This window comes from Notolabrus celidotus, chromosome 20 (assembly GCF_009762535.1).
Source record: "Notolabrus celidotus isolate fNotCel1 chromosome 20, fNotCel1.pri, whole genome shotgun sequence".
Taxonomy (NCBI): Eukaryota; Metazoa; Chordata; class Actinopteri; order Labriformes; family Labridae; genus Notolabrus; species Notolabrus celidotus.
The window spans coordinates 19,790,469-19,808,178 of NC_048291.1; the positions used below are offsets into that span (position 1 = coordinate 19,790,469).

At 37.0% G+C, this 17,710-nt stretch overlaps 2 protein-coding genes across 2 annotated transcripts; both read right to left on the reverse strand.

The window, feature by feature from the left end:
- Window positions 1-3,013: 3,013 nt before the first annotated feature.
- Window positions 3,014-4,468, reverse strand: LOC117832386. The gene is made up of 3 exons (XM_034711485.1): window positions 4,174-4,468; window positions 3,652-3,944; window positions 3,014-3,579 (listed from the first exon to the last, which is right to left on the reverse strand). Exons 1-3 carry the CDS (start codon window positions 4,466-4,468, stop codon window positions 3,331-3,333), a joined length of 837 nt encoding a protein of 278 aa, XP_034567376.1. The 3' UTR covers window positions 3,014-3,330.
- Window positions 4,469-11,799: 7,331 nt separating this feature from the next.
- LOC117832908 (cytochrome c oxidase assembly factor 3 homolog, mitochondrial) lies at window positions 11,800-15,979 on the reverse strand. The gene is made up of 2 exons (XM_034712230.1): window positions 15,745-15,979; window positions 11,800-12,149 (listed from the first exon to the last, which is right to left on the reverse strand). The coding sequence occupies exons 1-2, from the start codon at window positions 15,911-15,913 to the stop codon at window positions 12,043-12,045; spliced, it is 276 nt and encodes a 91-aa protein (XP_034568121.1). The 5' UTR covers window positions 15,914-15,979; the 3' UTR covers window positions 11,800-12,042.
- Between the last annotated feature and the right edge of the window lie 1,731 nt (window positions 15,980-17,710).

Consider the following 17,710-nt stretch of genomic DNA (forward strand, 5'->3'; position numbering starts at 1 on the left):
ACCCTTACATTTTTGGGGGGTTTCAAGATTTGTTTTTATTCGCAAAATGCACACTTTACAATACAAGTCCAGTATTTGAAAATATCTTCTGTTTTAAACAGCTATAGAAAAAGATATATTTTTTAAATAGACAAAAAAGAGAAGAGAAAATATTTACATATTTAGTTTTGTTGATATACTTCAAACATGCTCCTCACACATAGGCTGCTGATGTTCTTCTTTCTATAGACAAATTCAAAAACTGTCATCAAATTAAGTTTGAATGGAAATCTGTTTGTTTTAAGTCTTTGTTTACATTCAGACGATGTTAAAACTCTGACTCTTACCTTTTTATATTACCTCCTAGCTTAGCTTTTTGGCATGTATGCCTGACATTTGAAAATACCGATCTCATTGGTTCTATCTGATCTACTATTTTGCCTTTTGATAGATTTTTCTGCCCAAAACCCATCCATACCTTGCTTAATTTATAGGGCCATACCTATGCTGTCTTAAATACACAGTGGTTAAAGCAGACTGTATAATAAGCACAAGGCTTTTTATGCTAGCATACATAGCAGCGTTTCTATGTATGTTTTCACTTAACTGAGCTCGAAATAGAAAGGCTCTCTTAACTCTTTTGATCATTTTCCACACACATAATAGAATGACACTTCTATATTCTGTAATTCGATCCTACAAGTAAAAACCTAACGCTAATTTTAAAGTTTGAAGAGAGAGAAAACAACAGATATAGATAAAATGACAGAAGACTAAAACAAGATAGAGGAATACTTAAAAAATAAAAAAGGGGGTCTAAGCGTGCATCCTATATACAGAGGCTGTAGCCCTCATCGCAGAGGTCGGAGGTTTGATTCCAGCCTCGACCATTTACTGCATGTCCTCCCCCACTCTCCACTCCCCACATTTCCTGTCTCTCTTCAGATGTCCTGTCCGTTAAAGGCGAAAATGCCCAAAAATAAAACTTTAAAAAATAAAATAAGTGAAATAAAATAAACAATTTAAATAAATAAATACAATAAAATAAATACAAGAAAAATCTAATTAAATAAAATTTTTGAAATGATGCTTAAACAATGGTCATTGTGGTAGTAATGCAGTCCAGAGCTAAAAGGAAATTACTCCAAGTTAAAAGCCAGATTTAAGTTTACTTTTAAAAACACACAGAGAGCTCGCCGTTTTAATGTCCAGAGGTCGAGAGTTCCACAGTTTTGGTGCATAAAAGCAGAAAGCGCTCTGGTTGGCGCTTGGGAGGGACATACGAGTAACAAAAGGGAAGCATTCAAGGACATCAGTGATTGTGGTGGAACATAAAATGACAGGAGATCAGTGATGTATGGATAGCAAACAGGTAACCAGTGCAGAGTTTTTGAATGAGTTGCAGGTTCTTCTGAGACTTACAATAATCAATATGGTTGGTGATAAAAGCACAAGGTAATATTTCAGCATCTTTCTGAGATTAAACCTGTTGAAGAGGTAAAGGTAGGTAGCGCTAACTCGTTTTAGTGTAGGCAGTTTTCAGGACGGTGTATCGATCAGGATACATGGAAGGATGAGGAGACGGTGCGTGCACTTAGCTGCCGTAAGGCCAGCAGTATTTATTTCCTTTCTCACACAGAGTTAAATAGGTATATATTGCAGTCTGGAAAAAAACACACACAGTAAACAATATAAGGCGCTGGTACACAGTAAACTGAAAATGCACTGACATGTATAAATGTATAGGAAATAAAGGGATATAAACACACACTCATCAAAACACTTACTTTTCGTCAGGGACTCAAATAAAACTGTGAAAGGAAGGAACAGGAGGAGCAGGTAAACTATCAACTAGGCACACAAACTACTGCTCTGCCCGTCTCTCCCCAAACATGCACACTCTGAACGGAGTTTAACGAGCTGCATGACTCATGAATGCAGGCAGAGCATGACCATTAACTCCTTACTCCCTGAGCCTCTGAAACAAAACCGCAGGAACCTCAGTTTATCCATTTGTATAACGATAACATTGTTGAATGTATGTTTAATAGTTGAAGTGTTGATCATATATTTTGTAGTTTTTAATATTAACTTGTGTTCAGGGTTAAAAGGTCATTAAAACAGAGAGAGCAAAACTGTGGACTCATTTGAGATTTTTTAAATTACTTTTTTATTGGTGAAAAAAAAAACCATGAGAAACTTTTTAAGACACACAAGAACCAACAAAGAGGACAAAAGAAATAAAGCAACATGAATGACAAAATACGAAAAGTTCACAGTGATGAAGTGTAAGATTGATGTTGTAAGAATGAATGTAAGAAAAACAAACAAAATAAGGCCCATTTTGTAGATTATGTGTATGCGCATGTATGAAGTGAAACTGTAAGCAGAAATATTGACTGTTTCAATCGATCAATCAATCAATCAATCAATCAATCAATCAATCAATCAATCAATCAATCAATCAATCAATCAATCAATCAATCAATCAATCAAGTTTTATTTATGTTGCCACTTTCAACAAATGAAATGGAAATCGAAGTTCTTTATAGCGATTCAAAACAGGAAAAAAGCAGAAATAAAAAAATACCAAAACATGCTAGATATTTAAAAACAAAAATGGATTTTGAAGTAGAGACTAATGCACACCAAAAACAATAAAATATATGTAATTTAAACAATTAAAGGTAAAAAGTAAAAAATGAGTTAAAGCATAAAAGTAATAAGAATAAAAATAGTTATAATGAATTAATATAATAGGATTACTAAAAAGTTATATTGAAGTTATATTTATATATTTTATATACATATTTATAAATAGATAAAATGGGGTTAGGATAAAAGTTGAAGTTGAATATATTTATACATACAAACACACACACACACACACACACACACACACACATATACATTGAATATATTTTTACATATGGGTACGTGTGTGTTCGTAAAATCTAATGTTTAAATGTTATAATGTAATATACACACATTCATTTTACTATATTAATAAATTGTAATTTACTTGTTACTACAAAATCATTATGATAAAAATGATCTAAGTGTATTTTAATAAATGGTTCCAATATGATAAATATTGAATATAGTACAATATTGTATAAGAAGAAGAAGTAAGTCTTATTATGGTTTAACAGTGGTTATCTACGACACAATATATATTTTGTAACATTAACCACCACATGGCTGACCTGGCAAGAAGCTACTCCTCCACGCCACCCCCTGCAGCACAGTCACAGCCCCCAGTACAAATAAAGGGCAGGGGTAAGACCGGCAAAGCAAACCCCTTTCTTTTAGATTTTGAGTTTCACATTTAAGAGTGGCCTTTCTTCTATTTTAAGCACCAGAGCCTGTATGAGGCTTTGGGGCACAAGAGGTTTCTGATAACTCTTGTTCTTCAGACTTCCTGTAGCAGAAGAAGTTTCTCTTCTCATTGCAGGGTCTTATCTCGTAGGAATCATTGCCCGTTGTAGGCAGCGTGCCACAAAAGCCCCTACTTGGGAATCTATTGATATTTTCGTACATCACTTCTTCTCCACCGACCCACAGCCAATAGCCAGCCAGGCAGCGCATGCCCGTCCAAACCTGCCAACATGTAAAAGAGAGATGTAGACAAAGTAGTAATATCTGAACAGCACAAAAAGACTGAATACCTACCTCGTCAGTGGTAGCACTCTGTGTCGTCTCTCGTGCAAACTCTTGGTCGTCTTCGGTGATCAGGGTGGCCAGGTCGTACTTGTAGTTCTGGTAGGGAGTGAATGGCTTATTTGGGTCCTTTGCCTCGAGAGCCCTGCAGTGCATTAATGCCTCCTCCCAAGTCTTTTTCTCCTTTACCAGAACCAGCATTTCTTTGTGACATTTGAAAGAATGCAAGCAATCACAGAGATCGCTTCTCTGTCCATGTTCGTGTGGATTCTTAAATGCACAGTCCTTCCCATCCACTGGATCACCTGTATCAATCAGTAAATCAGTCAGTCTTTATTTACACTGCCCCAATTTATAACAAATGTTATCCGAAGTGTAAAATGTCTTGCGGTATGGGTGGGCGGGGTGTGTCTAATATATCTTTTTAAGAAACTCCAGGGTGTATGTCACAAACTTTATATAAAAACATAAAAACAATGATACATTTTAAACCTGGAAATAGCAATAGTTTAAATCAGTTATGTGTTTTCTCACCATCCTCCCAGTCGAAGAATTTGGCTTCCTCATCTCTTCCAGACCATTCCCACTTAGAGGCTGAATTTTCTCGGTGCAAACCGTTCCATCCTTGGCCTTTGTCATGGTTAAACTTCTCATTTTCTATGTCATCTCTTGTGGTGATCAGCTCCTGGCCGATGCTCCTGCAGCATTCTTGTGCCTTTTGCCAGTTATATTTGTATCCAGAGTCCCAAAGGAATACAAAGGATTTAGTCCTCACTCCACCCTCTGCAGTAGGAAGGAGCTGCAGGAGGAAGAGGATGACCATGTGCATTTCTATCATGTTTTTGCCTGGAGGAATTTTCATGTACCTGCAATGAAAATCATATGTGATATAAGAATCAAAATAACAACAAACAAGACAGCTGGTAAAAAGAAAAAAAAATGGAGATAAACTACCATCTGCAGTGATGATGCAGTGAGATAGGTCATTGTGTGGCATTTTCAGTTTTCTGAATTACAGGACTCTAGGTACATGCACTGATGGAGCGATGCAGAGTGAGAGGGCTGGCACACAAACATGCATCTCAAGCATTTGGGAATTAGGTGTCTTCTTCAAGGGCACCTCAATCACCTGCTCTGTGACAGGACTTGAACCGTGCTTTATGTGCTATACAAATACATTTGACTTGACTGTGACTGTATACCCTGTTTTATGTGTTTATTCCTAATTTAAATTTTGTGAGACAAAAATCACTAATGCTGACTTTGAGGACACTACATTACACTACCCAAAAATATTCAAGCCTATGGGAATCTATCCTCAGGCTCATTAACTCAACATCTTTCTGTGCCCGTCACTGCCCACTGCAGTTTAACCCTTGAGGCATCCTTTAAACATACTCACAAGGTATTGCTTAAGGTCCCAAAACGGGCCCTCTCATAAAAGTGTCATAAAAATGTAATATATGTATATATTTTTTACTTTCAACACATCAAACGTTTTATACACATTCAGAGCTAAAAATTGATAGAAAATTGTGTATTGTTTTTTAATACTTTAAATCTTTTTATTCCCTTTTTGTCATAAAAATCCGTTTTTTTTCGATGGAAAAATGACAAAATATGCAATATTTTCAAAAATGAGGTGCTGAATGGAATATTACAGATGAGGTTATTAGAGCCTTGAATAGGTCAATAATTGATAACAATATTGATTTTGATGCATTATTATTTTTGGAGCAATGAGAGATTATGTAAAAAAACTCACAAGTTATAGCTTAAGGTCCCAAAACGCGCCCTCTCATAAAAGTGTCATAGAAATGTAATATATGTATATATTTTTTACTTTCAACACATCAAACGTTTTCTACAAATTCAGAGCTAAAATAAAATTCTGCATTGTTTTTTAATATTTTAAATCTTTTTATTCCCTTTATGTCATAAAAATCCTTTATTTTATATCAAATATCCAATAAGAGAGAGGAGGCTCTCTTTTGATAAATAAAAGTCATACATACACACACACACACACACTCTCTCTCTCTATAAATGATCAAGAAAAGACTTAATCCTTTGATGACTAAAATTTCTCTGTCACACACACACACACACACACACACACACACACACACACACAGCCACACGCACACACACGATAATTTAATCAAGAAAAGGCTTAAACATTTGATGACTAAAATTTCTGTGTCACACACACAGCCACAGCCACAGCCACACACACACACACACACACACACACACACACACACACACGATAATTGATCAAGAAAAGGCTTAATCCTTTGATGATTACAATTTCTCTGTGTCACACACACACAGCCACACACACACACACACACACACACACACACACACACACACACACACACACACACACACACACTCTCTCTCTCTTTAATTGATCAACAAAAGGCTTAAACGTTTGATGACTAAAATTTCTCTCTGTCACACACACACACACACACACACACACACACACACACACACACACACACACACACACACACACACACACACACACAAAATACACTCAACCACATTCACACTACTCCTATATATCGATCCCAACAAACCAAGACCAGCATCTTTGTGATATAAAGCTGTTATATTGACCGACAGATTGCAAGGTACAGTGATATCCATACATTGAAATTGATCTGGCTCCATCTGGTGGTTTAGGGGTCAAAGTAGACCTAAAACCTTTTTTCCCTTGATTTTGAAGGGGGATGCTTAGATTTATTTGGTAATCATGGGAAAATCATCATAACATGTCAGGATTACAGTATATCGAAAATATGAATATTTACGTGTTTATAATGGGAGTAGATGGGGGACCAAAATTGCCTAAGACATAGGGTAGGCTGATTGGTACTATCTCCTATGCTGTACACTTTGCAAAAGAGGGGGAATCAAAATTTCATAAAAATTTTTTAAAAAAAATTCTCGACAAATCCTCATACCATTACCCATTAAACTGACCAATATATTGCATTGCGAAAATATGAATGTACACATTTGGTACCCTGGGGGGCTAGGAGGGTTAAAGTCGTTCACAGAGCTCACATATCTAAATCTAAATTATCTCGTTTTTATCCTGAGGTGGATCCCCTCTGTGACAAATGAAGATCGGCTGAAGGCTCTCTCTTTCACATGTTCTGGACATGTCCCAGCCTTGAAATTTTTTGGAAAGAGGTCTTTAAAACTTTGTCACAAATCCTGAACACAACCTTGGAACCTAATCCTGTAGTGGCTATTTTTGGTACTGCGGAGGAGGATACGAACCTCACTCTTATTAAAAGCTGAACTCTGTCGTTTGCCTCTCTCCTGGCCAGGCGTGCAGGGCTTTTGAGGTTGAGGGATGCGGCCCCGCTCACCCACAGTCAGTGGCTGAAAGACCTTATGTCTTGTTTAGATCTTGAGAAGATACGCTACTCGGTCGATGGCTGTAACAACAAATTAAAAAAGATATGGGGACCTTTCCTGGACCACATTCAGAAACTCCCATCATTTTAAACGAGCACTCTCCTCTTCTAGTCTTTTTTCTTTTTGAATATACATCTGTGATATATTATAATCATACAATTTGAATCCCTATTGTCTTTCTTTTGTACTTTTTCACTTTTCCGTTACTCATCTACTTCTGTATCTTTCCCAATGCACAGTAGGCTACTTAACTTTATTTCCTTTTTTATTTTTGTTTTTCTATGTCATTCTCTTTATTTCAGGCATTATGATACCTGAATTCCAGCTCTTATTTGTCCATTAACTCCAGAAGATGATACTTAAGCACAGTGACATGAATATCCGGCAGTAGACAGGGATTTGAGGGAACGAGGGAGGGGGTTACTGTTTTTCTTTTCTATCTTTCGCTCTTTCCAAGAGCTCATTGTACTGTATTAAGCTGTATACATTTTTTTTTTTTTTTAAATGACATAACAGAGACAGAGAAAGATCAGTGGATGACATCACAGTTCATGTGATGCACTCTATTGAGTGCAATAAAAATAATTATGAATTAATATAAGGACTGGAAAAAAGATAAAAGAAAGATTGATAATTCAAAAATGATTAATGAAAATTTAATTTAAATTAAATAGTTTAAACTTGAAATAGAAGTTTGAATGGAAAATGAAGCTGTGAGGATGTGGACTTATAATAGAGGAATATGGGATTTATGAATTAAAGAGGAAAGCCCTTTTAGTTCTAAGGCTGAACCCCCGGATTCAAAATCCATCAATGATTTCATTAATATATTGAATATATTTGAATCTATCTATCTATCTATCTATCTATCTATCTATCTATCTATCTATCTATCTATCTCTCTCTCTCTCTCTCTCTCTCTCTCTCTCTCTCTCTCTCTCTCTCTCTCTCTCTATATATATATATATATATATATATATATATGAATAAATAATAATTTAAGTGTATAAAATAAAATAAATCAATAAAATCAATAAAATAAAGATAGATAGATATAAAGATAGATACTGTATAGTCATATATATAATAACAGTTTGATTCATGTGTGACCGGATATTAGATTTAACAGAGGCAATAGACAGTGATTACGAGCTTATCTGAACAGTGCAGATTAAAATTTACTCAAATAGCCAGAAACCGTTGTCTGAAAAGTTTTAGATAAAACAAAATGAAAGGTTCTTGTATTTGAAAAGAAAAAACAGTAATGGGATTTTTGAATTTTTGTCCAAGTGATACCCCAGATGAACCCCAGGCTCAAGCAGCATTCCTAACAGCACTCACCTGGGATGATGGCTTCAAATCTCATTATTCAGCCGCTGATGTTCTTCAGTCAGTCTGTAAACTTCTTTCCAAATACTGCTCAAATCGACTCTGACTTTACTCAAAACCTCCCTGACAGGCAAACCCCTTTGTACCTAAATTCAGGTACATCCTCCAACCATCAACCATGCAAAGTAGAGGTAAGCATCTCGGTGTCAAGCAAGTCATGATATCTTGGTGATTGTTCCTAAACATTAGATCTGCCAAAAGAACCAAAGATTACTTTAATGCAACAAAATTTCATCTGTAACAACACTTGTAAGTATATTTTTGCTTCTGGGTACAAGTTAAAGGTGCCTTCAAATGACTCCAAGCAAATGCAAATCGAAATCCAGTGAAGACGATAAAGATGATAAAACTGAGAACTGCAACGTAGCAGTTTACAAACATACACTACAAATTCTCTAAAATCTTGTACTTTTACATTGTTTGTGTAGTAAAATGACAATAGAACAATTTCTGTACATAGATCCAGGTTTCTTCCTGATTCATTATTTCAAAGTTTTAACCTTTATTTGATAGGACAGCTGAAGAGAGACAGGAAATGTGGGGAGCAGAGAGTGGGGGAAGACGGTGGTCGAGGCCAGGAGTCAAACCCACAACTGCTGTGACGAGGGCTATAGCCTCTGTTAGGCAAATGGCAACCCACTTTTCATCATTTTTATTATTGGAAATCTGACTGTCAGATGCTAATGTGTCTAAGGGCAAAGTTGGAAAAAGAACAGAAGTTATCAATATCCTCAGTGCTCACTTTGTACTGGTGTTGCCCTTGTGTTGATGTGTGATTTCAGGTTTTTTATATACTGTTGATTGGTGACTCAAAAAACAGTATAAATGTTTGTATTCACTCAGATCCAAACAATACAGGATGTTGTAGAGGTGACCGAGCCTTTGTGGCGGCTGCCCCTCGGCTCTGGAACAACCTGCCCCAACATATCCGCTCTGCAGGATCAATCGAGATTTTTAAATCCTCTTTTAAGACACACCTCTTCTCCCTGGCTTTTAATCAACATTGAGTGGACATCTGGCATAATCTTAATTAAATTTTAATTTATTTTATTCTATCTTATTTTATTATACATTTGCACAGTTTACGTATTTTAGTATTGTATTTTAGTATTGTATTGTATGCTATGTTTGTCATTTGTGCTGTTTTTGATCTGTACAGCACTTTGGTCAACTCCGGTTGTTTTAAACGTGCTCTATAAATAAAGTTTGAGTTGAGTTGAGTTGAGTTGAGTTGTGCATAACACAACCCCGCATTCAAATACTGTCATCCCTCATTAACATACAAACACAGAATTAATTTGATTTGCAAATAAGTGCCCACCTTGTCCTGACCTTCGATGTGTTTGTCTTTCAGAGTCAGATCTAATAAATGGCTGTTAGTATGAACAGCATAGGATAATGGTTTTTCTACAGTTGTGGATGTGCACTTTCAAGGTGGACTGATGCAATTTCAAACACACTGCTTCTTGAAGTTATAAAAGGCATTAATGGTTGGAGCTACATGATAGCAGTCTCATTGAACCTGCAACTAAAACACTGCGCACGGCAACTGTCTGTTAGAAACATGTTTGACTTCATTTATGGTCACTTCAGTTCAGTCATATAAGATCTTAGCATCCTGAAGCATCAGATTTAATGTTTAGCCTGGTAAAATTATTGCAGATTTCAGGACTGTAATGATTTGCAATGAAGAGGGTACAGCAACAGTCTTTTCCGTAACACGAAGAGTGAATATCTTACTTGGTTAGCATTTTGTGGTTGGCTACAATATGCTACATGGACCTTGAGGGGCTCATAGTGCTTTATTACCCCTCTAGAAGACTACGCTCCCAACATGCAGGCCTGCTCATCGTATCTTAAGTCTCTAAAAATAGTATAGGAGGTTGAGCCTTCAGCTACCAGGCACCTCTTCTTTGGAATCAGTCAGGGTCCGGGAGGCACATACCCTCTCTACTTTTAAGTGTGGGCTTAAAACTTTCCTTTTGGATAAAGATTAAAGTGAATCCCTGAGTTCTCTCTCTTCATCTCCCTTTATCCCTCTTTTCAACCTCAACATGGTCAAGGCAGATGGCTTCCTAACATGAGTCTGGTTCTGCTCAAGGTTTCTGTCTGTTAAAAGGAAGTTTCTCCTTGTCCTGTCTGTAAGATTACTGATTATTGTGACCAAATAATTAAAACTAGGCTAATGAAATAAAATAGCCGGCTTCCATAGGGTCAAATAAATGGCATGATACGTTAATGACACGAAGACAAGCAAATGCTCTACTTTTTTTTTTTAAGTTTAATTCTTTGCCATTCAACTAACACATTGGACACAGCAGCAGTCCGTTCATTCACATGGGATTTTAAAATGACAGCAGCAGGTTTAACAGGACTAAATTTTTAGTTTTCCTGAAAGTTTCAGCCATGTATTAGACTCCATAACAACACTGTTACAGAATAATAAAGGTACAACAACATTACCAAATCAATATGCTGAAAGTGAATATCTAACATTTTGAATTCTTCAATTAGTTTTCTGTTGCTCTTCACAGGGCACAAACAGAATCAATTGACTGTAGGTTGTTTTTCATTACCAGATGTCAAAAGACAGAACACTACCTCTCTGCAGCTTGTACCTGTCGGTCGATGCAGATGGCTGTCTAACATAAGTCTGGTTCTGCTCGAGGTTTCTGCCTGCCCTGTTGAAGGAAGATTTCCTTGCCGCTGCAACTTGATAAATGCTGCAAAGTGCTCTGCTCATGGTGGATTAAGATGACATAAGACAGAGACCTGCCTGTAAGATTGGACTGGTTCTTACCCTGTCTTGGTGTTGGGTAAATAATTTAACACAGGGTACGGTGTAGTCCCGCTGTTTGTAAAGAGTCTTGAGATCATGTTGGTTGTGATTTGGCGCTAAATAAATAAAGATTGATTGATTGAATCCAGTTAAAGGGTTGCCATATAGCATTTTCTATTTATTGGAGTTGCCCACACCTGATGCCATGATACTGATTAGGCACAGACTGGTAGCCACACCCTTTTTGAGTTGTTCTGCCTCTCTCTGAATAATGTTTGCCTGATGAAGGTCTAGTACCAAAGTGTTGCCATTAAAATAATCTTTTTGCAAGTTTTACAGTGCACTGGATTCTCATAATTTTCATTGTATGAGCTTCTTACTCCTCTCACACCTGTCCGAAGCCTTTTCTTCACTTTTGGATCAGACCGTGACATAAGGCTTTCATTACATTTGTATCCAGATGACATTTGCTCTTGTTTGTTCTCGCTCCGCAGTGGAATCTGCAACTTATCCTCTATTTTATCTGACATGCAGGGGTAAAAAAAAAATTAGGATTGAACAATTTCAACACTTAATTTAATACATTTCAACACAAAGAAGAGCCATGACAAAACAAATCTGTAATGTCGTGAAGAGTCCAAATTTGAGTGACAGGTAGGCAAAAGCTCAGCAGATATGACTCATCACTAGTCACACGGGATAACTCTAGTTTTTAGGTGTCATTTCACAGCACCCTCTCAAAGTGAAAGACACCCAATCGGACCAAATAAGTCCAGGACAGTTCATGATCAGTGTCTTTAGGAGTTGGCACCAGTCCGCGGCCCCCTCATGATGTGGATCTTGGCTTCATCGTCCATTTCATCCATGATTCTCTCCTGTTTGACGGATAGGATGGTGTAGCTAACTGGAGAACATAAAGGTTAAAGAAAAAACTCAGCAATACTAGGTGTCAACATTCTTTCTTTTACTCTTTAAAGCACTGTTAGACTGCTTTAGGATGGTACACATGTTGACAATATTCCAAAACAAAAGCCCTATTTCTCCAGTTTGAGTAAGATCTGCTTCAAAATACAGTGTCTGTCTATCTGATGATAATACTTGGTCTTCTTGGGTACAACCAACCACATCGATCTGGGTGTTAAAATCTACCCTCATCTCAACATTGAGGCCCACATTAAAAACCTCTGTAAAACTTCTTTCTGCCACCGCAGAGACATTGCTAAACTCTGCCCCTCACTCTCTCTCCCCTGATACAGAGAAACTGGTCCATGCCTTTGTCTCCCCCAGGCTAGATTACTGTTACGCACTTCTCATTGAAAGCATCAGAAAGCTCCAGTATATCCAGAACAGCACAGCTAGGATCTTGATGAGAGTGTGTAAACTTGAACACACAACACCCATCCTGCAATCACTTCACTGGCTCCTGGATTCACTCAGGATTGAACACAAAATCTCCCTACTGACGCATTCCTGGAACACACACCCCTGCCTTAAGACCCTCTTTTCCAGAGTTTCCTAGTTTTGCCTCATCTCCTCTGCTTTTTTTTTCATCTTTTAGTAGCACTTATTTAAAAAGTGGGCAGTCTTAAATTTCAATTTTTGAATTTGTTCTTCTGTATTTTTTTTTTTTTTTTTTTTACCTTTGCTACCTTTTTACCAGCTTTTTTTTATTGCTGTTTAAAATACAAAATATATTTGAATTCTGTACTTGTACTTTAAAGTTTGTGCTTTTCAAAAAAAAAATCTTGAAAAAAAAAAATATGGAAGGGTTTTGTTGTCAGTTTACGCCACAAAGTTAAAAATCAGGGTTCAAATGGACAATAATGCACTTTGAGATTAAAAGCAAAGTATACTATAAATAAAATGTATAATTATTATTATGTTGATATGCAAAAGACAAAATAATCTGAAGAGAGGATGTCGCATTTAAAAATTTGTTCCTTTCCATGGATTTGTTGGAATAAAAATAAAACAGACGCATGATTTCATCCTCTAAAAAGAAACACAGATGAGCAAAGTTCTATCTTTCCACTTGTAAATGCTGATTTCAAGTCATATTGCTGAGTCTTCATTTCCCTGTATTTCACAAATCTAACATGAGTCTGGTTCTGCTCTGGTTTTTGCCTGTTAAAGGAAGTTTTTCCTTGCCACTGTAACTAGCTAAATACTGCGAGGTGGTCTGCTCATGGTGGATTAAGATGAGATATGATCAAGTCCTGTCAGTAAGAGGGGACTGGATCTGATCCTGTCTTGATGTTGGGTCATTGTTAATTATTTAACATAGAGTATGGTCTAAATCTGCTGTTTGTATAAGCGTCTCGAGATAACGTTTGTTGTGATTTGGTGCTATACAAATAAATATTGATTGAAATCACAGTTGACACTCCTGACAACAAAACCCTTACACTTTTAGGGGTTTTCAAGATTTGTTTTTATTCACAAAATGCAAACTTTACAATACAAGTCCAGTATTTGAAAATATCTTCTGTTTTGAACAGTTATAGTAAAAGATATATTTTTTAAATAGACAAAAAGGAGAAGAGAAAATATTACATATGTATAGTTTTCTTGATATACTTCTAAAACCCTCATTGTAAAAACAAGGTGAAACATGCTCCTTACACATAGGCTGCTGATGTTCTTCTTTCTAAAGACAAATTGAAAAACTGTCATCAAATTAAGTTTGAATGGAAATCTGTTTGATTTCAGTCTTTGTTTACATTCAGACGATGTTAAAACTCTGACTCTTACCTTTTTATATTAACTCCTAGCTTAGCTTTTTGGCATGTATGCCTGACATTTGAAAATACCGATCTCATTGGTTCTATCTGATCTACAATTTTGCCTTTTGATAGATTTTTCTTCCCAAAACTCATCCATACCTTGCTTAATTTATAGGGCCATGCATATGCTGTCTTAAATAACCAGTGGTTAAAGCAGACTGTATAATAATAATAATAATTTTGATTGACTTCCGCAGGAAAACACCCCAGACTGCACGGTGAACATCCAGGTGTTGGACATTGAGAGGGTGGAGAACTACAAATACCTGGGTGTTCACCTCAACAATAAACTGGACTGGTCACACAACACCGACGTCCTGTACAAGAAGGGCCAAAGTCGTCTGCACCTGCTGAGAAGACTGAGGTCCTTCAGAGTGTGCAGGACTCTGTTACGGACATTTCATGACACTGTGGTAGCGTCTGCATTCTTCTATGTAGTGGTCTGCTGGGGAGCAGGGAGCACAGACAGGGACAGGAAAATACTTAACAGACTGGTCAGGAGGGCCAGTTCTGTCCTGGGCTGTCCTCTGGACTCCATAGAGGAGGTGGGTGAGAGGAGGATGTTAGCCAAGCTGACATCCATCATGGACAATCCCTCTCACCCCCTGCATGAGACTGTGGGGTCCCTGAGCAGCTCCTTCAGCAGCAGACTGAGACTCCCACCCTGCAGGAAGGAGCGCTACCGCAGGTCCTTCATCCCATCTGCAATCAGACACCAGCACTGCTGTGACCCGTTAATCATCTGTTCTCATCTTTCATTCCACTACATGGAAGTTACTATGTGACTTGGCACATTCACAAATAACTACTGTATCCATCCGAAATCGCACTGTTCCTCATACTGTGTATGTTTGTTTAAATAACCTTTTTATCGTGCAATGACTTACCTTATCTATTTATCAGATAGAAGTGTATATAGTGTGTATATATCTGTAATAGTTGCCATATTTTATTTTATTTTAACTTTATTTTATTATATTTTACCCCTTGTCATTGCTATTATTATTGTTATTATATTTTTTAACTATGTTAGTACATTGTTGTATTCCCCTGTCCCGTGTTGTAAGCTGCTGTAACAAAATAATTTCTCCCAACGGGGGACAAATAAAGTATATCTTATCTTATAATAATTAATTGACAGGAATCACCTGCAACAATCCCTAAAGCTGACCTCTCTCATTCAACTCGCCACTTTCAAAAACCTAATACACCCCATAACTCAACATCACTGCACTTGCTTTTAAATTGCTTTTAAGTAGTTCACTGCTGTCATATTTTTGTATTGCATTGTTCCGTCTCTTGGTTTCTCTGTATGTCCTCTCTGTTTTTTGTTTTGTCTTTTATTTGTTGTCATGCCACCTGTGCTGCCTTCTCGCCCAGGTCGTTATTGCAAATGAGAATTGGTTCTCAATTAACTCACCTGGTTAAATAATGATTAAATAAAAAAATAAATAAGCACTAGGCTTTTTATTCTAGCATACATAGCAGCGTTTCTATGTATGTTTTCACTTAACTGAGCTCGAAATAGAAAGGCTCTCTTAACTCTTTTGATTATTTTCCACACACATAATAGAATGACACTTCTATATTCTGTATTTCGATCCTACAAGTAAAAACCTAACGCTATCTTTAAAGTTTGAAGTCTTAAATCAAGGTCACTTCTCATCTCTTATGGAAGTAGCTTATGTTAGCTATCTGATGCTCGTCAAAGGATACACATGCCGACCACAAACGCTCCGATAGCAAGGCCGGTGAACAGGTTTCTTCTGCCGACCCGAGCTGCGTTCTGCTTCCAGTAGTCGAGCTCCTGTCGGCGGCGGAAGAGTTGTTTCTCCGCCGCTGTTAGCGTAGCTTTCCCGGTTCCTTCTGCTCCTTGCTCCGCCATGACTTGTTTGGGTAATCAGCTGCCGGAAGAACGATGATACATGAACCGGAAGTGTTCTTCTTCTACGACATTTAAAAGGGAGCACACCGCCACCTGCTGTGTCGGAGTGGGAAGAATTCTTCTTCTTCTTCTTCTTCTTCTTCTTCTTCTTCTTCTTCTTCTTCTTCTTCTTCTTCTTCTTCTTCTTCTTCTTCTTCTTCTTCTTCTTCTTCTTCTTCTCCTCCTTCTCCTCCTTCTCCTCCTTCTCCTCCTTCTTCTCCTTCTCCTTCTTCTCCTTCTTCTGCTCCTCCCTCCTCCTCCTTCTTCTTCTTCTTCCTCTTCTACTTCTTCTTCTTCTTCTTCTTCTTCTTCTGGCACGGGAAATATTATTGCATGAACCACGTTTATTGTTATAAATATACAAATAAAATAAAATAAATACCAGAAAAATTGAATTAAATTAAAAATAAAGGTGATAATGGTAATGATGCAGTCCAGGGCTAAAGGGAAATTACTCCAAGTTAAAAGCCAGATTTCAGTTTATTTTAAAAACACACAGAGAGCTCGCCGTTTTATCCCATAAAAGCAGAAAGCGCTCTGGTTGGCGCTTGGGAGGGACATACGAGTAACAAAAGGGAAGCATTCAAGGACATCAGTGATTGTGGTGGAACATAAAATGACAGGAGATCAGTGATGTATGGAGAGCAAACAGGTAACCAGTGCAGAGTTTTTGAATGAGTTGCAGGTTCTTCTGAGACTTACAATAATCAAAATGGTTGGTGATAAAAGCATGAGGTAATATTTCAGCGTTTTTCTGAGATAAAAAAAGGTCTCAATTTTGCTAAATTCTAAGATGGTAAAATTAAGTACGAACAACCTTGTTAAAATGAGCCTTTAAATTAAAATCTGAATCTAAAACGAGTTGACTTGATTATTAAAACTACCTAGCTTGGTTTGTATTTTGTACAGCTGAGTCTTCATCTTCTGTTTGTTTAATGTTTTAAAGATGACAAATGTTGTTTTTTAATTAACAGACCAATATGTCGGCTGTATTCAAGTGTTTGAGTTTATATGTGAGTACTAAATTTGAAAGGGATGGTTTTTTTTTTCATTTTTTGAAACAAATTAGTTAAAATCTAATACGCTTTGACTTATTAATTTGTATTTTCACAATATCTTACCAGCTTTTTTAAAGCACATAAATTGGGGATTACTGTTGTACGTTTCACCTCCTGTTTTCAGTCAACACATATTCAAAATTGTATTTAAATATTGTTCTAAATTTACATATGATAAAGCATTAGCTCCTTATTTGACTGTTAAACACTGAGCACATGATTTGGTTCCTTAAAGATTCCCAGTAATCCCTTTGTGCCAAGTGTGGGCGGGGCTGCAGGTGAAGTGGATATCCAGAATGAGTGTTGTAGATAAAATAATGTTTCAACATTTCATTCAGTACCAGAGCGCTGAAGCATTGAAGCCCATCTTAGGAAGATGTCACCTTTCCTGTCACTTTGCTCGACCAGCAGCTCCAGAGAGAAATTGTAGTGCTCATGGAGTTTAAAGATCCATTTCCTCCAGCTCGAAGATCAGGTGTCCTCTGATGGATGTCTTCTCTTGTTCTTTTGTCCATGATGTCTTTGTTCCCTGTTATACTTAGAAGCTCATCTTTTCCTCAGGCTTAACTTCCTTCCAATTTGTGTTGTCCTGTATGTGTTATTTATGCTTTTTATTATACTAACTTATGCATACAGTAAATAATGGATGAAGCCACCGTGATGTCACATATTGGTGTGTCAACTTACTAAGAGCCTCAAG

Bases quoted from the DNA above. Each gene is read 5' to 3' on its own strand.
- LOC117832908 (XM_034712230.1), bottom strand. From the start codon at position 15,913: ATGGCGGAGCAAGGAGCAGAAGGAACCGGGAAAGCTACGCTAACAGCG. The intron at 12,150-15,744 runs GTATCCTTTGAC...TATGTTCTCCAG, and splicing joins AGCGTTTGTGGTCGGCATGT to TTAGCTACACCATCCTATCC.
- LOC117832386 (XM_034711485.1), bottom strand. From the start codon at position 4,468: ATGCACATGGTCATCCTCTTCCTCCTGCAGCTCCTTCCTACTGCAGAG. The intron at 3,945-4,173 runs GTGAGAAAACAC...TGATTGATACAG, and splicing joins ATTCTTCGACTGGGAGGATG to GTGATCCAGTGGATGGGAAG. The intron at 3,580-3,651 runs GTAGGTATTCAG...ACATGTTGGCAG, and splicing joins AGAGTGCTACCACTGACGAG to GTTTGGACGGGCATGCGCTG.